This window comes from Pituophis catenifer, unplaced genomic scaffold (assembly GCF_029215685.1).
Source record: "Pituophis catenifer annectens isolate HBS135680 unplaced genomic scaffold, rPitCat1.0.hap2 SCAF_7, whole genome shotgun sequence".
In the NCBI taxonomy this organism is placed as follows: Eukaryota; Metazoa; Chordata; class Lepidosauria; order Squamata; family Colubridae; genus Pituophis; species Pituophis catenifer.
Genome location: NW_027256887.1, coordinates 23,471,116 through 23,493,769, shown reverse-complemented (window position 1 = coordinate 23,493,769; position 22,654 = coordinate 23,471,116). Strand labels below are relative to the sequence as shown.

The 22,654-nt window shown below is 38.2% G+C and overlaps 1 protein-coding gene across 2 annotated transcripts in view; it reads right to left on the bottom strand.

Annotated features, from left to right (window-relative positions):
• The window catches only part of FAM3C (FAM3 metabolism regulating signaling molecule C), a 30,710-nt gene extending 8,539 nt beyond the window's left edge, over nt 1-22,171 (bottom strand). The window contains exons 1-6 of one of the 2 annotated variants that reach the window (XM_070947026.1): nt 22,028-22,171; nt 19,296-19,417; nt 11,925-11,983; nt 8,716-8,820; nt 7,906-7,935; nt 1,784-1,907 (exon numbers count right to left, since the gene is read on the bottom strand). In XM_070947026.1, coding sequence (XP_070803127.1) covers nt 1,784-1,907; nt 7,906-7,935; nt 8,716-8,820; nt 11,925-11,937 — 272 coding nt within the window. In that variant the 5' untranslated portion in view covers nt 11,938-11,983; nt 19,296-19,417; nt 22,028-22,171. The remainder of the gene's footprint in view (nt 1-1,783; nt 1,908-7,905; nt 7,936-8,715; nt 8,821-11,924; nt 11,984-19,295; nt 19,418-22,027) is intronic. The other variant, XM_070947025.1, reaches the window with a different exon arrangement.
• Nucleotides 22,172-22,654: the final 483 nt, after the last annotated feature.

Sequence of the window (22,654 nt, the reverse complement as noted above, 5' to 3'; positions counted from 1 at the left end):
GCTGCCTTGGAAACAAATATTGAATATATATTTTAATTAGGTCAGGCCAATATATTCTGCATTAGGAGGGAAGTCATGAAAACTCTGCCGCTGATCCTTAGGGCATAATGAGAAAGACGTTAATGTATTGTTATAAATGATTCTCATATTTTCAAATCACCCTGAATATTTATTGATGTACAGCCATACAGCCACATTCCCATTCAATATGTCGATTCTGATCATCTGGATAACCTGTGAGTGGGTTGATAGTATTCTAGAAATTTTCCTGAACAGAAAGTTATTTGTGGTCTTTCAGACATGGTCTGTTTCCTCCAAAACATGACTTCTGAATGGTTTCAGAAAATTTCTTTCTGGAAACTTGTAGATCACTCTGGAATGGCCATGTCAGTATGGGTTGGAAAGAGAACCAAAGGTTCTGGAGTTTTCCTGAATATTCCCTCTGCTATAAAATAGACCGAAAAAACTATCATTAAACTTTTTCTAAGTTCAAGGACATATACATGGGTTAGCTCATTTTACATTATTTACACAAAATAATGCTATGAAAGAATGTCTGCCCTACAAGATAAACTAGATTAAGAAACCAATGCCAACCGCTTTTATTATAATAGGTACAGTAACTGAATCTTATAAGTCTGAATGTGCTGAATCCCCTTTATATTTGTGTGAACTAGGGAGGGGCTTATCAAGTTATTTTCTTAGGCGGGTGTCAAACCCGTCTTAACTGGCTGTTGATTTGTTTAGTAAGTTTTCCAGGACATTTCTTCTGCTGTCTATAAGTAGACAGTAACACACAGGGACATGCAGAAACTATGGACTCATTGTGGATTTGAACATGGATTACTATGGTACACTATACAACACAGATATTACACAATATCTGCAATAAAAATCTAACCTCTTTCATGGCTATCTACAATGAAAATGGTCATATCCATTACAACACTATATCATAGTATGATCCAAGGAGCAGTTCATAATCATTGAAGTAAAATTATGCCAAGCATGTTAAATAGGAAGACTTTAAATTAATTATAATACATCTTGACATTTTTTTATCATTCTCTTAAATATTTACCACAGGGGATTATTTGGTGACAGTTTGGAATACTTCAGCACATAATTAGAAATACTCTACCCACATACCCTGCAAAAAATAATTATGACAATCTTTGGTAAAGTTTTATGAATTTTTTCAGGATTTCCCCAGACATCATTTAGTAAGAAAATCTGTATTTTATGTTTGCACTACAGAACAATATCCAAGGCTGTTAATGAGATGCAAAGATATAATACTGAAAAAATAGAGTTCAAAAAGAGAAAGAAAGCAACAGAATAATTAAAATCACCATAATAAGAGAGCTCTGGTGGCTCAGCAGACTAATTAACATCCACTTACATCTGCTGCCTGCAATTACTGCAAGTTCAAAGCTCACCAGACTCAAGGTTGACTCAGCCTTCCATTCTTTCTAAGGTAGATAAAATGAGGACCCAGATTATGGGGGCAATAAACTGACTTTGTATAAACATACAAGAGTATGAAGGCTATTGCTTAACGCATTGTAAGCTGCCCTGAGTCTCTGGAGAAGGGCAACATATAAATCAAATTAAAAAAAAAAAAATCAAGCCAATCAAAACTGCAGTAGAGATTAAAAAAAATGGCCCACAGAAATCATAGGATGCAGGCAAGATAACATGGGAGAAGATGCAGGTATTGATAGTATAGAGATATCTATATATCCCTCTACGTCTCTAGTTAAAGAAATTGGTTCATACATACACATTGTCTTCTACACATATTTTAGGTCCAACTACGTTGGCTGCTCCACTTGCCATTTTGAAAGCAAAATGATTCGCTGGACATGCTTTTGTCGTTCCACATTTATACTTTGGGGGCTTTGTAGCTTTGGGGAAAGAAGGGAATAGATTTTAATTTAAGGAATGCAATAAAAATTCAAATTAAAAAAAGAACAAACAAAAAAGGGGAAAAAAAGATACAATTTCAGACACTGCAAAATAAAGGCAAAGTACATAAAGGTAAAATGCAAGCAAGTTACATATGTTGTTTGAAACTCAGGAAAAGCATTCCATGCCATAACTATTTGATTCGCAGAATATATTCTGCAACAAAATTGTCTACAATGTATTTACTATTACCTTAGGTTATGTACAGGTGCACAATAACCTTACACTTAACTAGCGGTTATAAAGTTTTATCTTTTTTCCTCAAATATGTCAGTGCATGCATGCACCTCCATTACAGATCCTAGCTTGCACTGAACAGATCGAGCTAACCTGGCATAAAACTGCGACTCAATTTTATCTACTGTATTTATTATATTTCTATAATATCAAAACCTCTATTAGTGCATTGTTTATCATCCAAAAGTGTTTAAACAAATTGCTTTAAGCTTAATCAGCTTAATTTATGCTGCCTGCCTCTTATTAAAATGTATTATGTAAATGCTTTGATTGATCAAAGTCATGATATGGATGTAATGGCTATTGGCCAATCTGGTGATAACCATTACATGTAAACAAACAAACTGTTAACTTGGAATGTCAGAGAGGAGCAAATAGTAAAATCATGAATTAAACTAGTCTTATGATTTGGGATGAATACATGGAAGTGAAGGAGTAGATTTAATTATGAAAGCGCTGAAATGAATGTCACAAAGAATGAGTCAGTGTTATGTTGGTTGTTGCGGGTTCATATGAAAGTAGGTATCCGTAAGTTACGGATAGCTGCATGTTTGATCTAGTGGTTAGGGCATCAGGATAGAAAACAGGAGACCATGAGTTCAAGTGCTGTCTTAGCCATGGAAGCCAGCTGTCACTCTCTCTCAGCCCAAATTACCTCACAGGGTTATTGATGTAGGAAGAGGAGGAGGGAGGATTAGATATGTTTGCTGCCTTGAGTTATTTATAAAAATAATAAAAGATGGGATATAAATAAAGGGAAAGAATGAATAAATCTTATGTTCTAATGGATGCTAATAAATAAGGAACTAGATATGAATTCTTGAAAGAACTGTGAAATATTCTGAATCCAGAGAAGCAAATTATTCTGTTATGTGACATGCACAGATAAGTGGAAATGAGATGCAAGTAGAGGAAAGAGTTTTGAATGAAAATAATGAGAATAGTGACTTGTGAATCTTTACTAAGAAAGTGATCTGTTTCAAATGCATAAGCATAAGCCTATTCGTAGATACATATAGCAAAGGAACAAATTTAAATAGAAAGCATGGTTGATCTGATCGTTTATGATGAAATATTGGGAATATTAACAAAGGATACACAAGTGATGAATGGTTCAGAATGTGGAAGTGGTTTTTTTTTTGTAGTGACAAGAAAGTATGCGTAGGAAAATGAAAGTACAAGCAGCCATTGTGAAAGTAGAAAGCCTACAGAAAGAAAAAGTGTGAGTCCAGTATGAAAAAGTATTAGAAGATAAGATTACTGTCCCCAAACCAAACGAATGGAAAGAGGAAATAGAAACTTGGAAGGGAGTGAAAAGAAATATGTTACTGATTATTCCCAAAGTGTATGGAGTTAAGCTAAAGGGAAGTATGAAAAGGAACAGTTAATAGAAAGGCGTGAAAAAGACTGGGTGAGAAAAAGAGGCAACGAGCGGAATAACTGAAGAAAAATGAGAATGAGAGAAAGATGTTGTATAATGTGTACTGAGAGAAAGACAGTTGCAAAGAAAGTAGTCAAAGAAAGCAGTGAATGTTAAGATTAAAGGAGGCTGAGAAAATGTTGAACAAAAGGAGTTCTGAAGTGGATGAAGAAGTCCAAAACTACAGCTTCCTGCAAAATGAACAGAAATAAAAACAGAACTGATGAAATGATTCCAAATGAAGCTTACGTGATGGAACGCCAGAAGCATTTTAGAGTGTTATTTGGGAATCAGTGATATGTCAAAGAATGAAGTTGAAAAGTTTAATGCCTTTCACTAAATCCATTTATTTAATGCATTTATGGATAAATGAGTAAGGAAAGCTGGTGGTGATGATGGAGTCACAAACATATGTGTGCTTCGATATACAGACAATCCTACATTGTTGAATGAGAAGCCAATGATTTACAATGAATGTTGGCTCTGCAAAGTAATATCTGAACAATGAATGTATAATGCAATGTAATATCCGAACAATGGATGTGTATCAACACACATGAAGTTGTATTTGACAGAGGAAATGGAACTGTAAGTAATAACAACATGAAAAATCCTAGAGCAAGGATTTGTGTATTTTAGTACATTTGAAGATGAGAAAATGTTTGTAGAAAAGTAGTAAACATTGTCATCTAAAGAATATTTGCTGAAATAATTTTAAAAGGCTATACTGTATATAAGATCCTGCTTGTGTCCACACTTTTGTGTGAAGAGCTGAATATGTCTAGAGAAAAGTAAGTAAGATGAATGCAATCGGAATGGGACACTTAGAAGAAATTACCTGAAAGTGGCCAAACAAGAAGAAATAGTGTCAATAATGTAACCCGAATGAATGATCTAATAGTATGAAAGAAACAGAGGTGGTTTAATCAGACGAATAAATGTGGTCTAAATTGCACAATACATAAATGAAGGAAGAGTGAACGGTTAAGAAAACAAGAAAATTGTGGATGAAATTGATAAGAGCCTCAAAACTACAAAAGACACAGACACAAACACAGACACACACACACACACACACACACGTAATTTAAGGCAATGTGTGAAGAGTATATGGTTGAGGTGGAAGTAAGGGTGATTTTGAATAAATAGAAATGTATGCAGAAATAAAGTGAACATGGCTACTAAAAAAGTATTTAACTACATTTCCTCCTCCCTCCCACCTGTCCCTTATCTCATGGCCTTTAATTTATTTGGTTTCCTATCTTGTAGTACTTTGCAAAACTTCATAGATTCAATCTGAAGGTTCAATCAAAATCTAAGCAGGCTTTCAGACTGAATGAAGATTTGCTCTAATGCTCAAAATTGTATCAGGAAGCTATAAAGCACTTCACAGATTTACAAACCACTTTTTCAGATTTCAGGCTTTTTTTCTGTTTCTGATTTTTTACAGGCTTTACACAATATTCCAAGTTCACTTCCACAGATGGAAAACACTGGAAGGAACATGAGGAGTGCTGTGAACAGCGCTTGACATGACTAGTAACCTAATATATTTAATCATCTAATTAAATTCGCTGCCTCTGAGAACTCTTTTAGGACTGGAAGAGTGACATTACTCAAGCTTCATTCATTTATTCAGCTTTCAGTTTCTTTAAGGTGGCCAACTAGACACTTGGACTTTACTCTTATGCTAATTTAATTTTACATTTCTAGGCTGGTTCAGCCAACACAATAGAAGCTCAACTCTGCAGTTGGACTACAGGTTCAAAACTAACCGTTCCAATAAATATTCTTGGCTCAAATCAGTAAGATCTCTTGGGAACAAGTCTTACTTTTAAATTCTGCATATAGGTAAACCTTGACTTAAAACCTTAATGGAGCTTGCTCGTTAAGTCATATGTCATGATGGTCATAAAGTGGGTCACCCACATGACCAACCCAATTATACAACCTTTTGTGGTGGTTGTTAAGGGAATACTATAACCAAAAATGCTGGTTTTTAGCAAAAACATAAAATGCGATTCACGGATGCTGCAAACAGCCATAAATGCAGGCAGGTTGTCAAGGGCCCAAAATGCACTCATGTGACTGGGAGGAGGGCAGATGTGAAAACATCGGAACTTAAACATAACTAGGGAAGCCCACCATAACTTCAAACAGTCACTAAGTGACAGGTTGTAGACTACATACTACTCTGGCAGGTGTAGGCCTCCATTAAGAGTGAATAGGTGTCAAATAAACACATACAGAGCTGGCCCAAATGGAGAGTTGGTAAGACTGAAAACATTTATATTTCCATTGCAGTATGAACCTCTGAATTTCTACAACCCTTATGTCAGGATGTTCAATCTGTCTTGGTTAAGAAGGTTTATGTATTCATTTAATTCAGTGGTGGGATTAAAATAATTTAACAACCAGTTCACCAAGGGTCAGGTTGGCTGTTGTGGGGGGTATGGCCCATCACTGTCTTCCAGCTCCGCCACACATGCAGGACGAACCTCCCCCGATGGTCAATTGATCCTGGGCGAACCAGTTGTTAAATTATCCCCCCCCCCGCTATCAAAGTGGATCCTGGGCGCTGCAATGGAGAAATTGGAAACGGAGTGCCAACACAATGGAAGGAGGAAGACTATGGAGAAGAAAGAGGGAAAGCGGCCTTCTCCTTCCATTGGGCCAGCCACTCTGTTGCCCGTTTCTCCATTGCAGCACAGTGCAGCACCCAGGATCCACCTTGATAGCAGGGGAGGGGAATAATTTAACAACTGGATCACCCAAACTAATGCGAACTGGCTAAATCCCACCACTGATTTAATTTATTTCCTCCACTTTTAGTGAATCTGTACAATGGACTAATCAGGGGTGAAATGCTCCCGGTTTGGACTGGCTCAGGCAAGTAGGTAGCGATGGTGGCGGGCAGTTTGGAGAACCAGTAGCAAAAATCCCTGCCCACGCCCCCCCATGCCCAGCTGAGCCGTGCGATCATCAGAGGATTTTCTTTCTTTTAAATGCCTCTGAGAGCCAAGCTCTGACGATCCAAGCTCTGACAATCCCAGCTGAGTTGCCTGCCGATCAGGAAACTCAGCTTGGATCGTCAGAGCCATTTAAAAGAAAAAAAGTTTTTTCTTTTAAATGGCTCTGACAATCCAATCTCTGACGATCCCAGCTGAGTTGCCTGATCAGCAGAGGGTTTTTTAAAAACCCTCTGATGATCAGGCAACTCAGCTGGGATTGTCAGCCTTTTGAAAGCATTTTTTTACATGCTTTTACAAATATAAAAAATGGTTTTAAAAGTAAAAAAAATTGGCCATGCCCATCCAGCCACATTACCCCCCCCTCACCAAGCCACACCCACAGAACCAATAGTAACAAATTTTAGATTTCACCACTGGGACTAATGGTCCCACTTCTGTGGATTTAATGATAAACTTTGACAAGTAGAGGATTAAAAAATCAACTCCTTTGACAATTTTCAAACAAAGTGACTTCCTCTAGACCAGAGTTCCCCAACCTTTCTGAGTTGGTGGCCAGAGCGGTGGGGGAGAGGGGAAAGAGGGGATGGTTTTGTGGAGAGGCAGGTGCATGCACATGCACCAGCAACCATTGCTTGTGTGAGTGGGGCTGCACACGCTCACACGAGTGGGCCATGAGCATCTGTGATGTTTATGCGAGTGAGGCCTAAGTGCGACCACCTGCGACGCTTGTGCAAGTGAGGCACCAAGTGCCTGTGATGTTCATGCAAGTGGGGCACTGAGCCTTACACAAGTGGGGCTGTGTGCACACATGCACACTTGTGCACCAGCCAGCCACTCACACTGCCCCACAGGTTGGGGACTCCTGCTCTAGACCAAAGGGAAAATGTCATATTTTCAGCAAATTATTTTTGGTGGCATGAATCTGAAAGTCAGTATCTCCTTGCCTATGTCTTCACACTCTTCAATCTTCAAAAAGAAATGAACTCAAATCAAAATAAATAAACATTTAAATGAATGAGAGTCATGATTTAAAAAAAAATCTTTATCAAAGAATAAGCACTGAAGAAGGTAAAGCTTTCTAAATCTTTACCTGTGTCTCTTGAACTGCTGACTTTTTATTTGTCTCTTACTAGGAAGCTCTTAGACAACCTGAATTCTGAGGAATTTCACAAGTCTTTCCCTTCAAAATCAGCACCAGCCTTGCATAGCTCACTAAGACATCCTTACTGTACTGGATATCACTAATTGATCTTAATTATGATGCATTAAAAATACCAATAAATAACAACTGTAGTGCAGAATACTCACTTCGCAATGGTGCGTCCAGTGCTGATCTTGCTAGAAAAATTAACATTGAAATACACGTTAGAAAAACTTTTTTCTTAATTATGCTTTTTATGGAATTGTATGTTATAATTCCTAGCTCACCAAATTAAGATTTGAAATTTATAGTTTATCATTCTATTTGATGATACAGTTACCAACTGTACAGTAACATTTTGGTGCAATTGACTACAATATTATGGTGTACCAGAGAACGTCATTACAGAATATATACCATGAATATATACCATATACCACACACATAGTATGCACTAATTAGTCATATAGTAAATCTTTAGTTTAAAAGATCTCTGTTTGGTGGACTTCAGATACAATGACCATTTTCTTCATTTGTGTTTCCCCCTCATTTTAATGGCCTTTAACCTGGATGGTTTGATTGTTAAATCAATGCATTATTGCAAATGATGCCATTTACATCAATTTTGTAATTACACCAATGTTATAAATTGTATTTAAGGGACATCACCTTCTCTCAAAACATCACATCAATTATTTACTGTAAATAAATCAGAAGGGGATATAAAAAACAACAACACTTTACTCCATATAATTTAAAACTACCATAATCATCTTGACAAATCTTATGACAGAAATGGAATTCTGAACTGAAAGCATAACCAAAATATATGAAGTCTACTTTTGTCTACAAACCTTAACTGATCTATCTGTGAGTAAGTCTCACTAATAGGATTATGTTTGAGAACACTAGTATATGACTGCATTGTGCTTAAATTATACAATTCTGTGTGAAAATAACTTAAATAGGTCACTTACCAAAAAGATTTCCTAAACTGGCGTCCATTTTTATTTCAAATACTTGAGCTATGACATAAAACATCAGCAAGAACACAGCCACTGCTATTACCAACTTTGCTGCTCCTAATTTAAACAGAACAAAAGGAAGCCACTGAACAACTGTCTAATATAATAAGATATCTCCACCACTACTACAATAATACTGGGAATATAGCAATGTCGAAATAACGCAATGCAAATGTTTTATGAAACAAATATTTTGATGCAGAATCTCTTGTTAATTTGATTGGAAGCAAATTATAGGACTTTAACTGCATAAATATATGATTTAGAAATTATAGCAGTGAGAACAGATGTGAATTTTTTTTTCATTTAACAGAAACAAATTCTTGCTTTTATTTCATGTGTATTTTACAACGATTACAGAAAAACAAAGGTCCTTGGGTTTTTTTATAAAAAAATAATGGGAGGGGATTATAGATGATCATTCTTCATTCTATTTTTCTCACATTCATTAAGAAAATTTTTGAAACGTTTGCTTATTTTTTTTAATGGTCACATTATCTAAAATGGCATTCAATATGTCTTCATAATTTCAGTAAATGCTACTTTGGTACAGAAGTAACTGAACCATTCATAAAATGGTTCACAAAACATGAACAGGCTTCAGGTTCACATTTTCCCAGTTTTTGTCTGTTTCATTTTGTCATTTGTTGTGAGTTCTAATGAAGCAAACTGCAGCTACTACAAATCCATTACTTGTTCCATGCATGAGCTAGAAAATCAATTCTATATTTCAGGTTGCATCCAATTGGTCATCAGATGTCAAATGAACAGTAACTTCAAAACAGACATCTAGTGTAGAAGGGTGTAGAAGGGAATATATAATGCCCAAGGCCGCTTTTTAATGATTCAGCTATGACAAGAATAGGATGAAACTCCTGGCTTACCAAACATTTGCCAAATATATGTTCACACTTTTCCCATAGCAACTAGTACAAAAAAATAGCTTTTACCATTCAAAGTTAAATATTAGACATGCAGTTGTATTTTCTTGTTTTTTTTTTCTGAAGATGTCATTGCCCTTAAAAGTTTTACAGACTGCATGATACCTAATTGTGAATACAAACTCTAGTCACCAAAGAGTCTCAATAAAAGTGGGATTTTTGTGATGTGATCCCAAAATCCATGGAAAAGCAGTTAGTGGAAACATACCTATCCACATGTCCATAATGCCGCCTTCCAATTTAACATAGGCATTCTAAGTTATTATATCTTAGAGCAGCATAGAAATACTTGTGACCTTGTATTGTGTAGTAATTAAGGCACCAGGCTAGAATCTGGGAGATTGGGAGTTCCAGTTCTGCCTTTAGGCATAAGACCAACTGGGTGACTAGATAGGGATAAGCTATTTAAGGGTTATTTAAATTTTAAAGCAATTCAAATATCTTAGAATTATGCATCCTAAAATACAAGTAATATGGTAGTTCTGGAGTCATAATTCTATAGATAAGAACTATGAATGAACCATGTTTTGCTCCATCTCCAGAACAAAACAGTCTGCTTCATTTTGGATGGCTAAAATGCATGTCTGGGTACAAACTTCCCAAAAGCACCTATTCCTTGTGCAGAATGATTCGTGTAAAAACTTGTTTCATTGAAATTTTACTTCAGTCCATAAAAACTCGGGGATTCACTGCAGCACACACGTCTTCATTAATGTATTCAATGAAAGTGTGGAAATTTAAGAAATAAATAGGTAAATAAATAAGAAGGAAATAAAGCTAACTAGATATTTTTTCTTTAACCTGTATAAATTAAACATGTTATCTGTAACATTCGTAATATTAATTGTTCTTGCCTAGCAGCCTTCCTTCCTATTACCTTCCCTTCTTTGCAGCCAAGAGAAAACCTGCTGCTTCATCTAGAACAGGGGTGTCAAACTCAAGGCCCGGGGGCCAGATCCGACCCACAGGGTACTTAGATATGGCCCACAGGGCCACTCTAGAAACAGCAAAGGACCAGCCAGTGGTGCCTCTGCCAGAGAAAATGGAGCCCCTTCCAGGCTCCATTTTCAGCTGTGACAGCCTCCTGCCGCCCTCTGCCAGTGAAAATGGAGCTTGGGGGGGGGGACTTCCCCGAGCTCCATTTTCACTGGTAGAGGGCGGCAGGGGCCTTCGCAGCTGCAAATGGACCTCTGGAGCCTGTTTTCTCTGGCAGAGCACTTGGGCCAACACAGACACCCCCGACATGAGTGACGTCAAGTTGGCCATGCCCACCCTGACCATGCCCACCCCGGGCCCCGAAGTCAAACACAATCCTGATGCGGCCTTCAATGAAATCGAGTTTGACACCCCTGATCTAGAAAATAGAAAGTTTGAAAGGAGAGACTTTCCTCTCTAGGATTGGAAGGAGTCTTAAGCCCTGACTTCTAGTCCTTTCCATTCAGTTCCCTCTGAATTGAATAGGAAAAGAAATTCAGTTCCATTTCTTACCTCCAGATTAGGGTATTTTTTAACTCTAACATGTTAGATATAAATGTAGCATGAAACTGCAAGATACTTTTTATTTTGTTAAACTGCTGCCAATCATGCATTAGGTGATGTATATTTCCCAATTTTTTTTTTTGAGTAATCTGTATATTAATAATAATATTTAGCTTAAAAATTCTTCCAGGCTAGACTTGGTAAGAAAACAAATTGCCATGTCATTACCTAAAATATTTTCCACCACTAATCATTTTTCCTGCCTAAGAAATACTAGCATCATAATTGTACACTATATACACTCTCTCTCTCTCTCTCTCTCTCTCTCTCTCTCTCTCTCTCTCTCTCTCTGTGTGTGTGTGTGTGTGTGTGTGTGTGTGTGTGTGTAGTTCCAAGTCAATTATAAGAATTTAGGACCAAAATAATTTCTAATTGCTCTTATTCTAATTGCGCTGGAAAATGGTGAAGTGATATGATACAGTTCAAACTACGTTTAAATTAAATTTGATATGATGAGTTTAAACACAACAGACATTTGTTAAACTATCACAAGACAATCTATCTAAATGAGAGTCCATTACCTCAAACTTTAAAGCTTCACTGGAATGTGGATTTCAGATAAATAGAACCAGTAAAACTTCTTTTTCATCATCCATCATAGTTACAGGTTAGAAATACTCACTTGACTCAAATGAATTACTCTTTTCCGAATTTTTTTTTTTTTAAAGTTATAATTCTTACCTGCTATTCTCATGTTTATCTTCCCTCCGTTACTGGCACAATTGCATTTAACCAGCTACCTGGAGAATAAGGAAAAACAGCTTTCAATCAAAAGAGTATAAGCAAGGAGATGCTTTGATTCATTCATTCCTCTGAAAAAGTCTGTATTCTCTAAGATACAATGATAATAGCAATGATATCATAATCTCTATACCCAGAATATGCAAGGAAAATAAAAGACAACGATACTTCAAGGGTTAACTAGACCTTTTAATTTTGATATATATTTTCATCCCATAAACATACTTTTTGTTTCATTTTTTTAATAGAATGTTAAAAACAGAAACTACAGGTAATACTTGACTTACAACAGTTCATTTAGCAAATGTTTGAAGTTACAACAGCACTAAAAAAAATGACTTACAATCAATCCTTGCACTTACAACTGTCGCATTCCTAATGTGATCAAAATTTGGAATATATATATATTCCAAACTTATATATATATAAGTTTTCACGGGTATATATGTGTGTATAGTTAATATTTCGGGTTTCTTCCCGTGTAATTGTGGATATATCCCTAAAAGGGTAGAAGCGACGTTTCAACAGAATCTCATCTGCCATCATCAGGCTTATGTGAGGAGTCTTTTGCAGTAATGTTAATGCAGTAATGTTACTGCAAAAGACTCCTCACATAAGCCTGATGATGGCAGATGAGATTCTGTTGAAACGTCGCTTCTACCCTTTTAGGGATATATCCACAATTACACGGGAAGAAACCCGAACTATTAACTATACACACATATATACCCGTGAAAACTTATATATATATATATATATATATGATGGCTGCAGCATCCTGGAGTCATGTGATCATCATTTGAGACTTTCCCAGCCAGCTACTGACAGACAAATCAATGGGGAAGCTGAATGCATTTAATGACCATGTGATTCGCTTAACAACTGTAGCAAAAACGGCCATAAAATTTGGCACAATTCACATAATAACCACCTTGCTTAGCAACAGAAACTCTGGTCTCTAAACACAGCTATGATATTTTATTTCTACCTTAGTGGAATCATGAATATAAACTATGTATTTTCCTTTATCACTCAGTTGCAAACTGACGCATATGGTATAAATTAAGAAACAGCAAGTATACTATGTTCATTTGCACATAATCAACTACAATTTTACTCTGAAAGAATGATAATTATACTATCCAAGAAATCAAGAAAATGCAGAGGATTGCATAACTAGTTTGCAAACTAAAACTCTTTAATCAGCTTTCAGTTCTCAAAGATTTTCCAAAAACAACTGAAGAAATGTCACATGGTATACTTAATAAAAAAAACTAAAATGGGGACAATATGCCACTGAATGTTCACAAGCTCTTTGATTCATTATTTATACAGTGCAATAATTGTTCTATCAGTTAGAAAGAGGAAAAGCTAAATGGTTTCCAGCTAAGGACAGTTTGTAACATTTATGAATATTTCCTAGGTCAAGTTACACAAAGTTCAAAATAGAAGATGAAAAGTAGAAGACATTAATAATCGTTACTTGGCGCTCCCAACTATTTCTTGATACTCAAAGCAAAGCATTGGGTTAAAAGCCAGAATCCAAGCATTAGAATCCATTCATATACATTTGAAATACAGCAAACCTCAAAATCCAAAGACTCTGAACCAACTTGAAATAATTCTTGTTACAAATATATATTACAACCTGGAATCAGCTTTAGATAAACCATTTCTTTCCCAATGAGTACGTGAAGTTCTAACAGTTTCCCTCCTTCCTAATAATTTAGTTGTCTATATTACTTGGGAATATAACTTTTATAGATTTAATTTCATTTTTTCTTTCCTCTACGTATTATTGTCACAAATATATTTGGAGGTGCTTGGAATATTTAATATTGGTTAAATTAAAAATAACTAAAGTATTAGGAATTTTATACACCAGATTCCACATACAGTACAACTCTAAATTATCTTATTTATCTAATCTTTTCAAGATGGAGATTGACAACATTTAATCTTCAGTTGCATGAAAACCCTTATTAAAAACCTCAATTTTTGAAGTATTTCAAATATATGAATTGTCTGAACTGGCTAAACTGCAAATACAAGAATAAACCTTACAAGGTTGCACAAACAAGTGTCTGACAAGTGAAATTGGTACATTGATATGAACAGAAAGCACACAAGCTCAAGACTTATTCCATACTGAACCAGATGTAACTGATATTATCCAGGAGTCTTATAAATTATGCTAGACTGTGAAGTGAACATTTGATTAAAGTCATAATATAAAACAGGATAAGCCACCACTGAAAACAAAATATTAACAGATCATTTTCTGTATTTTATGAATGGCATAAAAACACAAATATATACTGGCAATGATAACTGCCATCCTTAAAAAGTATCTGTAACTACAGTATATAAGATGTTGAAGTTTAAGGAATACAACACATCAGAAGAAATATATGTTTAGCAGCGGATGTAATAAGAATTACATCATAAGACTTTGTCTTTCCCATAGGAAAAAATGTCTTAATTGCTGATGCAGGTGGAAGGAAGTATGCAGGCAATATGTATGGCATGAGCAGCAGAAATGCCCTTAATTGATCAAAACAAGGATGCACAGTGAAGCTTTTGCAGCCCAACAGAGAATTAACAAGTCAGGTTTCAGTATGTGGCACCATTAGTTTGCACATGAAATCACAACTGTGCTCGAAACATTCAATGACGCATATTCTTTTCAAAATTATACTTGCTAACTATACCTACTTTTTGGTATAGTATTTAACAGATCAGTAACAGTGCACCAGCGAATAAGTACCATGGAAATCTGACTGAATTTATAAACCTTAAGTGTGGAAAGAATGGAAAATGAAAAAAGACACAAAACTTTAAGCCAGGGATGTCAAACTCAAGGCCCAGGGGCCAGATCCAGCCCATGAGGTGCTTAGATCTGGCCCGTGGGGCTGCCCAGGAAACAACAAAGGACCGGCCTGCAGTGCCTCTGCCAGTGAAAATGGAGCTCAGGAGGGTGGCCCTCCTGAGCTCCATTTTCACTGGCAGAGGGTTGCAGGAGGCAGTCACAGCTGGAAACAGAGCTTGAGAGCCCATTTTTGCTGGCAGAGTGCTCAGGCCAGTGCAGGCGCCCCCAACATGAGTGACGTTGAGCTGGCCACACTCACTTTGGCCACCCCCCCTAAAGGTCAAACCCAACCCTGATGTGGCCCTCAGTGAAGTTTGACACCCCTGCTCTAAGTCATAGTTTTCTCATAAGTTTGAAAGTTCAAACACTACTTGAATTAGTATAAATCTATTTCTACCACTGACCCACGTCCCATTATTATACAGAACAGCCATGATAAGAGCCACCGTCTTCTCTATTTCACTTGATGACATTAAGCTGTTCTTACAACATTAGCAAATGTTTACTACCACCTACATCTTTTATACAATCCAACTTAACCTTTCTTTTCTTCCATTCAATTGTACCTGATTCTCAGAGTCTGCCTGGACAAGTTCATACAGTTTTCTTGTTAAGGTTTTCAGAAGTGGTTTGCCATAGCCTCCTTCCTAGGACTAAGAGAAAGTGACTGATCCAAGGTCTCCCAGCTGGCTTGGTGTCTACACAAAACTGGACTCAGTCTCCCAATTTCTAGCCTGATGCCTTAACCACTACACCAAACCGGCTATCTTACCCTAACCTATTGAATAAAACCCTATATTTAACTTCTATTGTGTTCCAGAGTAACTTCAAGATATGCCATCACAATTATTACCATCCAATATTACCTTTCTCTCTCATATTATTATAGATCTGAAATTCTGAAAGACAGACTGAGGTAGAAAGGCAGTTAATATTTATGATTAAATGAAGAGTGAAGCAAAGCATGAATGCTCACAATCTATCTTTCTGTATGCCAAATTAGATGCAGTTTCTCTAATTCTTCTGAAAAAGAAAGGTTACTCACATAAGTGTGCTGTGTCGAACACCCATCTTGAATGCTTTGTGGGCCCAAACTGAACTCCTTGAACTCAGACTGATCATGCAATCAGAGTCACTTAATTTTTCCATATGTGGGAACGGGATCTAACTTTTGAGAGTCTGCACTCAGTTTGTACCTACTCTGGAATCAGTTTCCCCTTGAACAACCACTGGAGCCCGATCTCATGAAGCTGAAAATCCTTCTTTTTCCACACTGTACTGCAGCACCCAATATAAGGTTTAATTATGGTAGTGTTTAGATGTTTAACTGATATATAAATGGCTGTACATAGAAAACAATTTGTTTGTATTGTTATAATTGTTTGCTTGTACTGAGCACTTGCCAGTAAATAAAAATATTACTACTGCTGCTCACATATTAAAAGTCATATAAGTAATCATAGAAAAATTTGAGAAAGTCAATGTGGTGCATGATATTGGTGTAGGAATGGAGACATCCATAGTCTAGTCTTTCCTGAGGCACACTAGCCAGCTGGACTGCTCCCTCCCTTTCTGCCCTAATTGGTGTCAGGTTCTACAGCAAGGAGCCTGGTAACACCTCCCCCCATCACACATGAATAGCTTTGTTGTAAGAACTAGAGTAGTATTAAACAAAGCAAGCACTAAGACCAACATATACTTGTGATCCTCCAAAAACTGTAGCATTTTGAGAATATTATACAATATATATAAAACTGCATTTTAGATATTATTTTTATCAGCTGCAAGACAAAAAATGTCTATATATAGGCTTGTCATTATTATGATTATCATTAGTGAGTACTGTACCAAAGGATGCAGATTATCATCAGTAACTCAGAATGGCCATTTTCCATCTGGCCATTCTGACTTATGGTACAACTCTAAGAATAAAAAAGCTCTTTTCCATACAATCTGAGCGGAATATGAAATTGCACCCCCATTTTATCGATAAATAATTCCAAAAAACCCATCATCATCATCAAGTTTCACACATTTAGTTCTTCCAAATGCTAAGGATCTGAATCTTGAAATTAAATGTAATTTTGGAAGTGACATTTAAAAATGAAAGGATCATTGGAAGAAAGGAACAAAGCTCTGCAAACGACTTGTCACACCATAAATTGGTGGAAAATTGGGTCAATATGATACTTTTGATCTACCAGGATCTGTGAAAAAAACTAACAACAAATGGCACATAAACAGATATGGCTGTATTGTTATCAGTATGTGTTTCTTTGAAGATGAAGCAATGTGAGGGTTTTAATCATCAAATATTCTTAAAACCTTCAGGTATTAAAACTTCCTATTACTCACTCTAATGATTATGGCTTTATTCAGACATACAAGCAATTCTGAGAACAATCACCACTGGTAATTGGTCAAGCAACATTCTTCAATCTGATGTCTTCCAGGTATTTTAACTTGTATTTCCCCATATCCCTACTCACTGTCTATGCTGGTATTCTTCAAATGGCAAATGCTTCCTTCTTTCCCTATTTCAACTCAAGGTCATGTGCAATCATGCGCTAATCAATATTAGAGAAATGAAAAAATTATTTTAAAAAAGCACCTTCTTCAAAGAAAATCTTGTAGTCAAGACTTGAATATACCCATCCAAACTGCACAATGGCTACTCTCAAAAATGTTATGGCAAACATGGAAAAATCTGTACAAATTAAGCAATTATTCTATTTAACATATTTCCTTCTGCTAACAAGAAAGGAAACTACATGAAATGTTCAAGGTACTGAACAAGGTATTTGTACAATGTTACTTGTACAAATCTGCTCCATCCTCTGTTCTTCCAAATACTTTCACATAATCTTCTGTCTTTAATGTCAAGAAGTTTCAGTGAAAGAAAAAGAATTGTTCAGTTGCTTGTTGCTTAAGTGCCAAATATGAATTTACATGCCTGCAATCATATAATTGTTCATAGGTTCAGTGCAGAACAAGAGCTAAAAAAGCAATACAAGTTTTTTTGTTCCAAAACTTCCTGTACAGGGTTATATGTTTAATTTCACAATAGGAATGACAAAAGAGGACCTACAGAATAAGGAATACAAAGAATCATAGCCATCTGTCTATGGAGATTCTCAGTCATCCAGGTCATGATTGTCCCAAAGGTGCTTTTCAAGAGGTAACTGGACTTTCTTGTTTTTCTTTGAAGACGTTTCAATGATTTTTTTCTTGTAACTGCCGGTGGGGTCTCTCTTCAGAATCTCATACGTAGCAGTGTCCTTCAGAAAATCGTCCACCTTGACCTTGTAGTCATCTGTGTTCAGGATGACTGTGCATCTTCCTTTATCAGCTGGCAGGATGTTGATGTTTGGGCCTCGTCCTAGGGATGTCACTACTCTCCTTTCTTGAATTGTGAGGCTGGAAGGGGGTGTTTTGGCACTGGCAAGGGCTGCAGTTACCTTCATCCTTAATTGTTCTGCTTCTGGTTCTGCCACTTATTGTTCCTGATGGCTGATTCTGTGGCTGTGAGAAGATCTACAGTTGGTAGCTATTCTGGTGTTACTGCAAAATTCAGTCCTTTGGCCAAAATATTATTTTCTGTTTGGGTAGGCTTTCTGTCAGACAGATTTCTCACCCATCAGTTAGTTTTCTGAAACATGTCACCGTCCATCTGGGTCAGTTTTTCTGTTTTGTGTGTTTTTCCTGTCTAGGGAAAACTTGAGTAGAAAAATTACATTTTGGTCATTCTTTGCTCTTGTTGTGCTGGGTTAGTTGTGCCTTCTTTTGTTGTGGCCCGCCAGCGGCCTGCACGGATCGTGACTGATCCCGATGACGAGGAGGCTGGTGTGGTGTCGCGCCAGCAGCCGGCACAGCCGGCACTTACGTCGGACAGCGAGGAGGCTGAAGAGGATGTGGTGCCAGAGGCAGAGACTCAGCCAGGGCCTTCAGAACCTCCAGAGGCTCCTTCAAGTGGAGATAACGAAGTGATGGAGCCTCTCCTCAATGCTTGAGCATGCAGGGCTGCCAAAAGGCAAGAGTGGCTACTCAGGAGGAGGAAGTCTCCTCGAGAGTAAGGCTTGAGGATAATTGGCCACTCCCTTAGCCTATTTAAGTCACACGCTGTTAGTAAGTTTCTTGCTAGAAACAACTTGTAATTATCATCAGAGCATTTTTGGAAAAGTCTTATCGTATCTTGTTTTCTGGGCTGGTTACCAACCTTTGCCGGACTTTGGTTTATTCTTGTTACTTAATAAATTTGATAAGGACCGTTGGTGTGTGTCAATATCCTTGGGAATCCGGAGCTGGGGCAGAACATCTTTATAAATTCTGTGAGTTCCATGTATTGTTGAGGTTGAAGCTGAAAGTCATTGACAAGTAGGATGTTGTAGCAGACAATTTTGTGTACTATGCTGTTGGTAGAAATGATTTCAGCTTTCAATTACCTTTTTCTTGCAACTTCTGGTGGGGTCTCTCTTCAGAGTCTCATATGTAGGAGTGTCCTTCAGAAGATTGTTCACCTTGGCCTTCAGAGCTGAAGAAGCTTCTTCGATGAGAAGCAAAACGTCTTCAAAGAAAAATCAGAAAGACCAGTGGCCTCTTGAAAAACCACCTTTGGGGTAATCATGGCTATCACATTACACTTTGTAAGAGTTCCAAGACACAAAAAGATCCATGCAAAATACACATTGTAGATTAGTATAAAGATTCTGAATCAATTGTTTTGCAATTAATTATTTCAGTGACTTAATATTAAGATACATATATTACAAAAAATACATGTCAAGTGATACATTATTTGTTATAATTGTTATTTATTTAAAAAGTGACATTTTCATCAAGCGTGAAACACAAAAAGAGTAGCCCTCTCATCAAAAAATCTGTGGGAGCATCTCTGAAAAATTCTAAAGTGTTAATGCAATGGCATGGTATAAAAGATATCATTTTCCAAATGCCAAATGTAAATTAAATGCTTCTTTTTGGTGCCACACACCAAAATTTAAAGGGCCACAAAAGGAGGTTATAAAGCTAGAAGTTAGGCCAGGCCATTACCCAATTCCTTCATAACCACGTAAAAGGGCTTGCTGATTACTCATGGTTTAGGAATCTGTCATCCATCTAATCTGGCCCTATGACCTTAACAGGTCTATAAATTTTAATGGCTGTAGACAAAGTATTAGCAATATATGCAGAATTGCCCAAGAGACAATTTCTTAAAGGAACAGACATTCCTCCCTCCCTCCCCCCAATACTGAAACACTTCAAATACCTTGTGGCAGAAGAAAGGGGCAGGACAAATATAAGTGGCTGGCACAGCTTAAGAAAATAAAAGAAATAAAACCATGGAATATATACCTCCCCAACCCTGTGACCTTTAACAAGGTTGCAGTTAAGGGTCAAGCATTCAGTTCCACCCTTTAGGCTGGAAAAAATTCTGCCTGACAGCAAGAGCAGCCACTACTAGTCAGCATTAAGAGTAAAGGTTAGGTAAACCAAGGTCTAACTTGTTCTAAGGCAGTCTTTATGGTTTTGGGAGTATCAGATGGCCAACCTCAACAGGAGCTGAAGTCTGGTGAAGGGTAAGAAAGAAACAAGACAATGATGGGAAAAAGTGAGATACAGAAGTTACAATGTACACAGGTATTATTTAGCTTACAACCATGTGTTTAGCATCCATTCACAGCTGCAATGGGAGTGAAAAAAAGTGACTTACGGTCAGTCTCGCATGACTGCAACTGGCATGTATTTATGATAGCTCAAGCATCCCAGAGTCATATGATCACTATCTGTGAACTTTCTACTAGCGTCCAACAAGCATAGTCGATGGGGGAAGCCAATTCGCTTAATGACTGCATGATTCTCTTAGCAACTGCAACGTTTTGCTTAACAACTGTGGCAAAAAAGCTCATAAAATTGGGGTTGGGGGGTGGGAAGTGACTCTTTTAAGCATCTTACATTAGCAATACAAAATTCTGGTCCCAATTGTGGTTGTAAATCAAAAACTAACTGTAATAATATTACATTGGCAGCTAAATATGTTGCATGATCCTTTGTGCAGTGCCTAAAACAGAGGGGATTTTTACAATTACATTACTCCAGCTTTCTTTAGCTTTACAGACCTATGAAGGTCATAAATGTGAGGACTGGTCACAAAATTACTTCTTCACCACAAGGATTACCCATACAGAGAATTGAAAATTCACTTTCATGAATCAAAGAGCAATAGGCGCAAAAAGATAATTAGAGCATGCTAATCTGTCTGAGTATGCAACAAAACTAATCTTGTGACAGCATACATTATAGTCTTCAGTGCCTGGGAAACAAGGTAGGTTTTTTAAAAATCGACCCTATCAAGTGCCTGGCCAAAAAAAAAAAAAAAAAAAAGAATGTCATTTTATAGGAGAAATGTTAAGTGTTCAAAATGGCTAGAAACAGCATCCTTTCGGCTAAAATTCCCAATTTCTCATTCCAGATGCCCAAGAGCAAGATGAGGCTACCTCCTGGTGGATGAAATGCCCTCCACACACCCTTAAATACACAACCCTGCATCCCACTTCATGCCTCTTGCTGCAAAATCTCAAGTGAATGCCCTGAGAAACTTGTACTTCCCTTTGAACTACACTGTGTACAGTGGAGTATGAAGCAGGCCAGGGACACACACCGTCAAACACAAGCATGCGCTCGTGGCAGCCAGGAAACATTTGACACTAGAGCGCTCCCCTATTGCAGAGACAAGAGATTTCTTTAAGGCCGAAGGGTGAAAGGCGCTACCCACCCAGCTGGTTTCAAGCCGAGTACCTAACCCCAGAGGCAGCCGGAGAGATTCCTGAGCCGAGCAATGTCCTTCACCAGGAGTTTTGCTGGAGAGCGAGAGAGGCAGGCAGTGGGACTCGGGTCGAGGGACCGGAAACTAAGGGGCAGCTCAGAGAAACGGCGCAGGGGGGAAGAAGAGAAAGGCGCTGGTGCAAATCCGTGGGGACGGGCAGAGGCGCCCAAGGCAACCCAGAGAGGGTGAGACAGCCGGGGGGCAAAGAAGGGAGGACTACCGGGGACGGAGAGGAAACTGCTTGCTTGCAAGGGGCAGCGAAGGGAAAGAGGACGTGGGAAGGGACCGCCGCGGGGCAGGGCTGGAGGCAAGGCTCCCTCGCGCGATACCATCCCGCGCCGGGCGCCTTACCTGCGGATCTCGGGGCAGCCCAGCTCAGCCAGTGCCTCGTCCTCAGCCTTCCTCCCTTTTCCCCGCCCCGTCGGCGCCTGCGCTTTGGAGACTCCCCGGCCGAACCCACGCTTGGTGGCCGAGCAGGAAGCGTCAGGGAAAAAAAAAAAAAAAAAAAAGCCAACGGGATCCCGTCTGCTCCGGGCAGCTCCCTCTGCTGCCGCTGCCGCTGCTCCCCAAGTCTAGGCGGGGAAAGTGCGCCGCCCTCTAGCGCTGGAGGACCCGCCTGACTTCGAGGAGGAGGAGGAGGAGGTCCTGTTATTTTGGTGGACGGGGGGGGCGGGCGTGGAGCTCGTGCTAAAGTTCGCCTCTTTTGCAGCCTGTGAAGTATTGCGAAGGGGGGTGGGGGAGGGAGGGAGCTTCTGTGTGCTGAAGGCTGGAGAGTGCTGGAGGCTGGGTTGATAAGCAGGCCTTATCTGGAGCTACCGTTGCCAACTCAGCAGGGGAGGATTCCGTCATAAAGATTAGAAATTTGCAACGCGTAAGCAGCGCGTTTCCTTTTAATTCGGGCCCCGCCGAAGCGGCTGGCTTTTTGTGTGCTCAACCATTCATCTCGCCTTAATGCGCAAAGTTGCAAACACACCATCC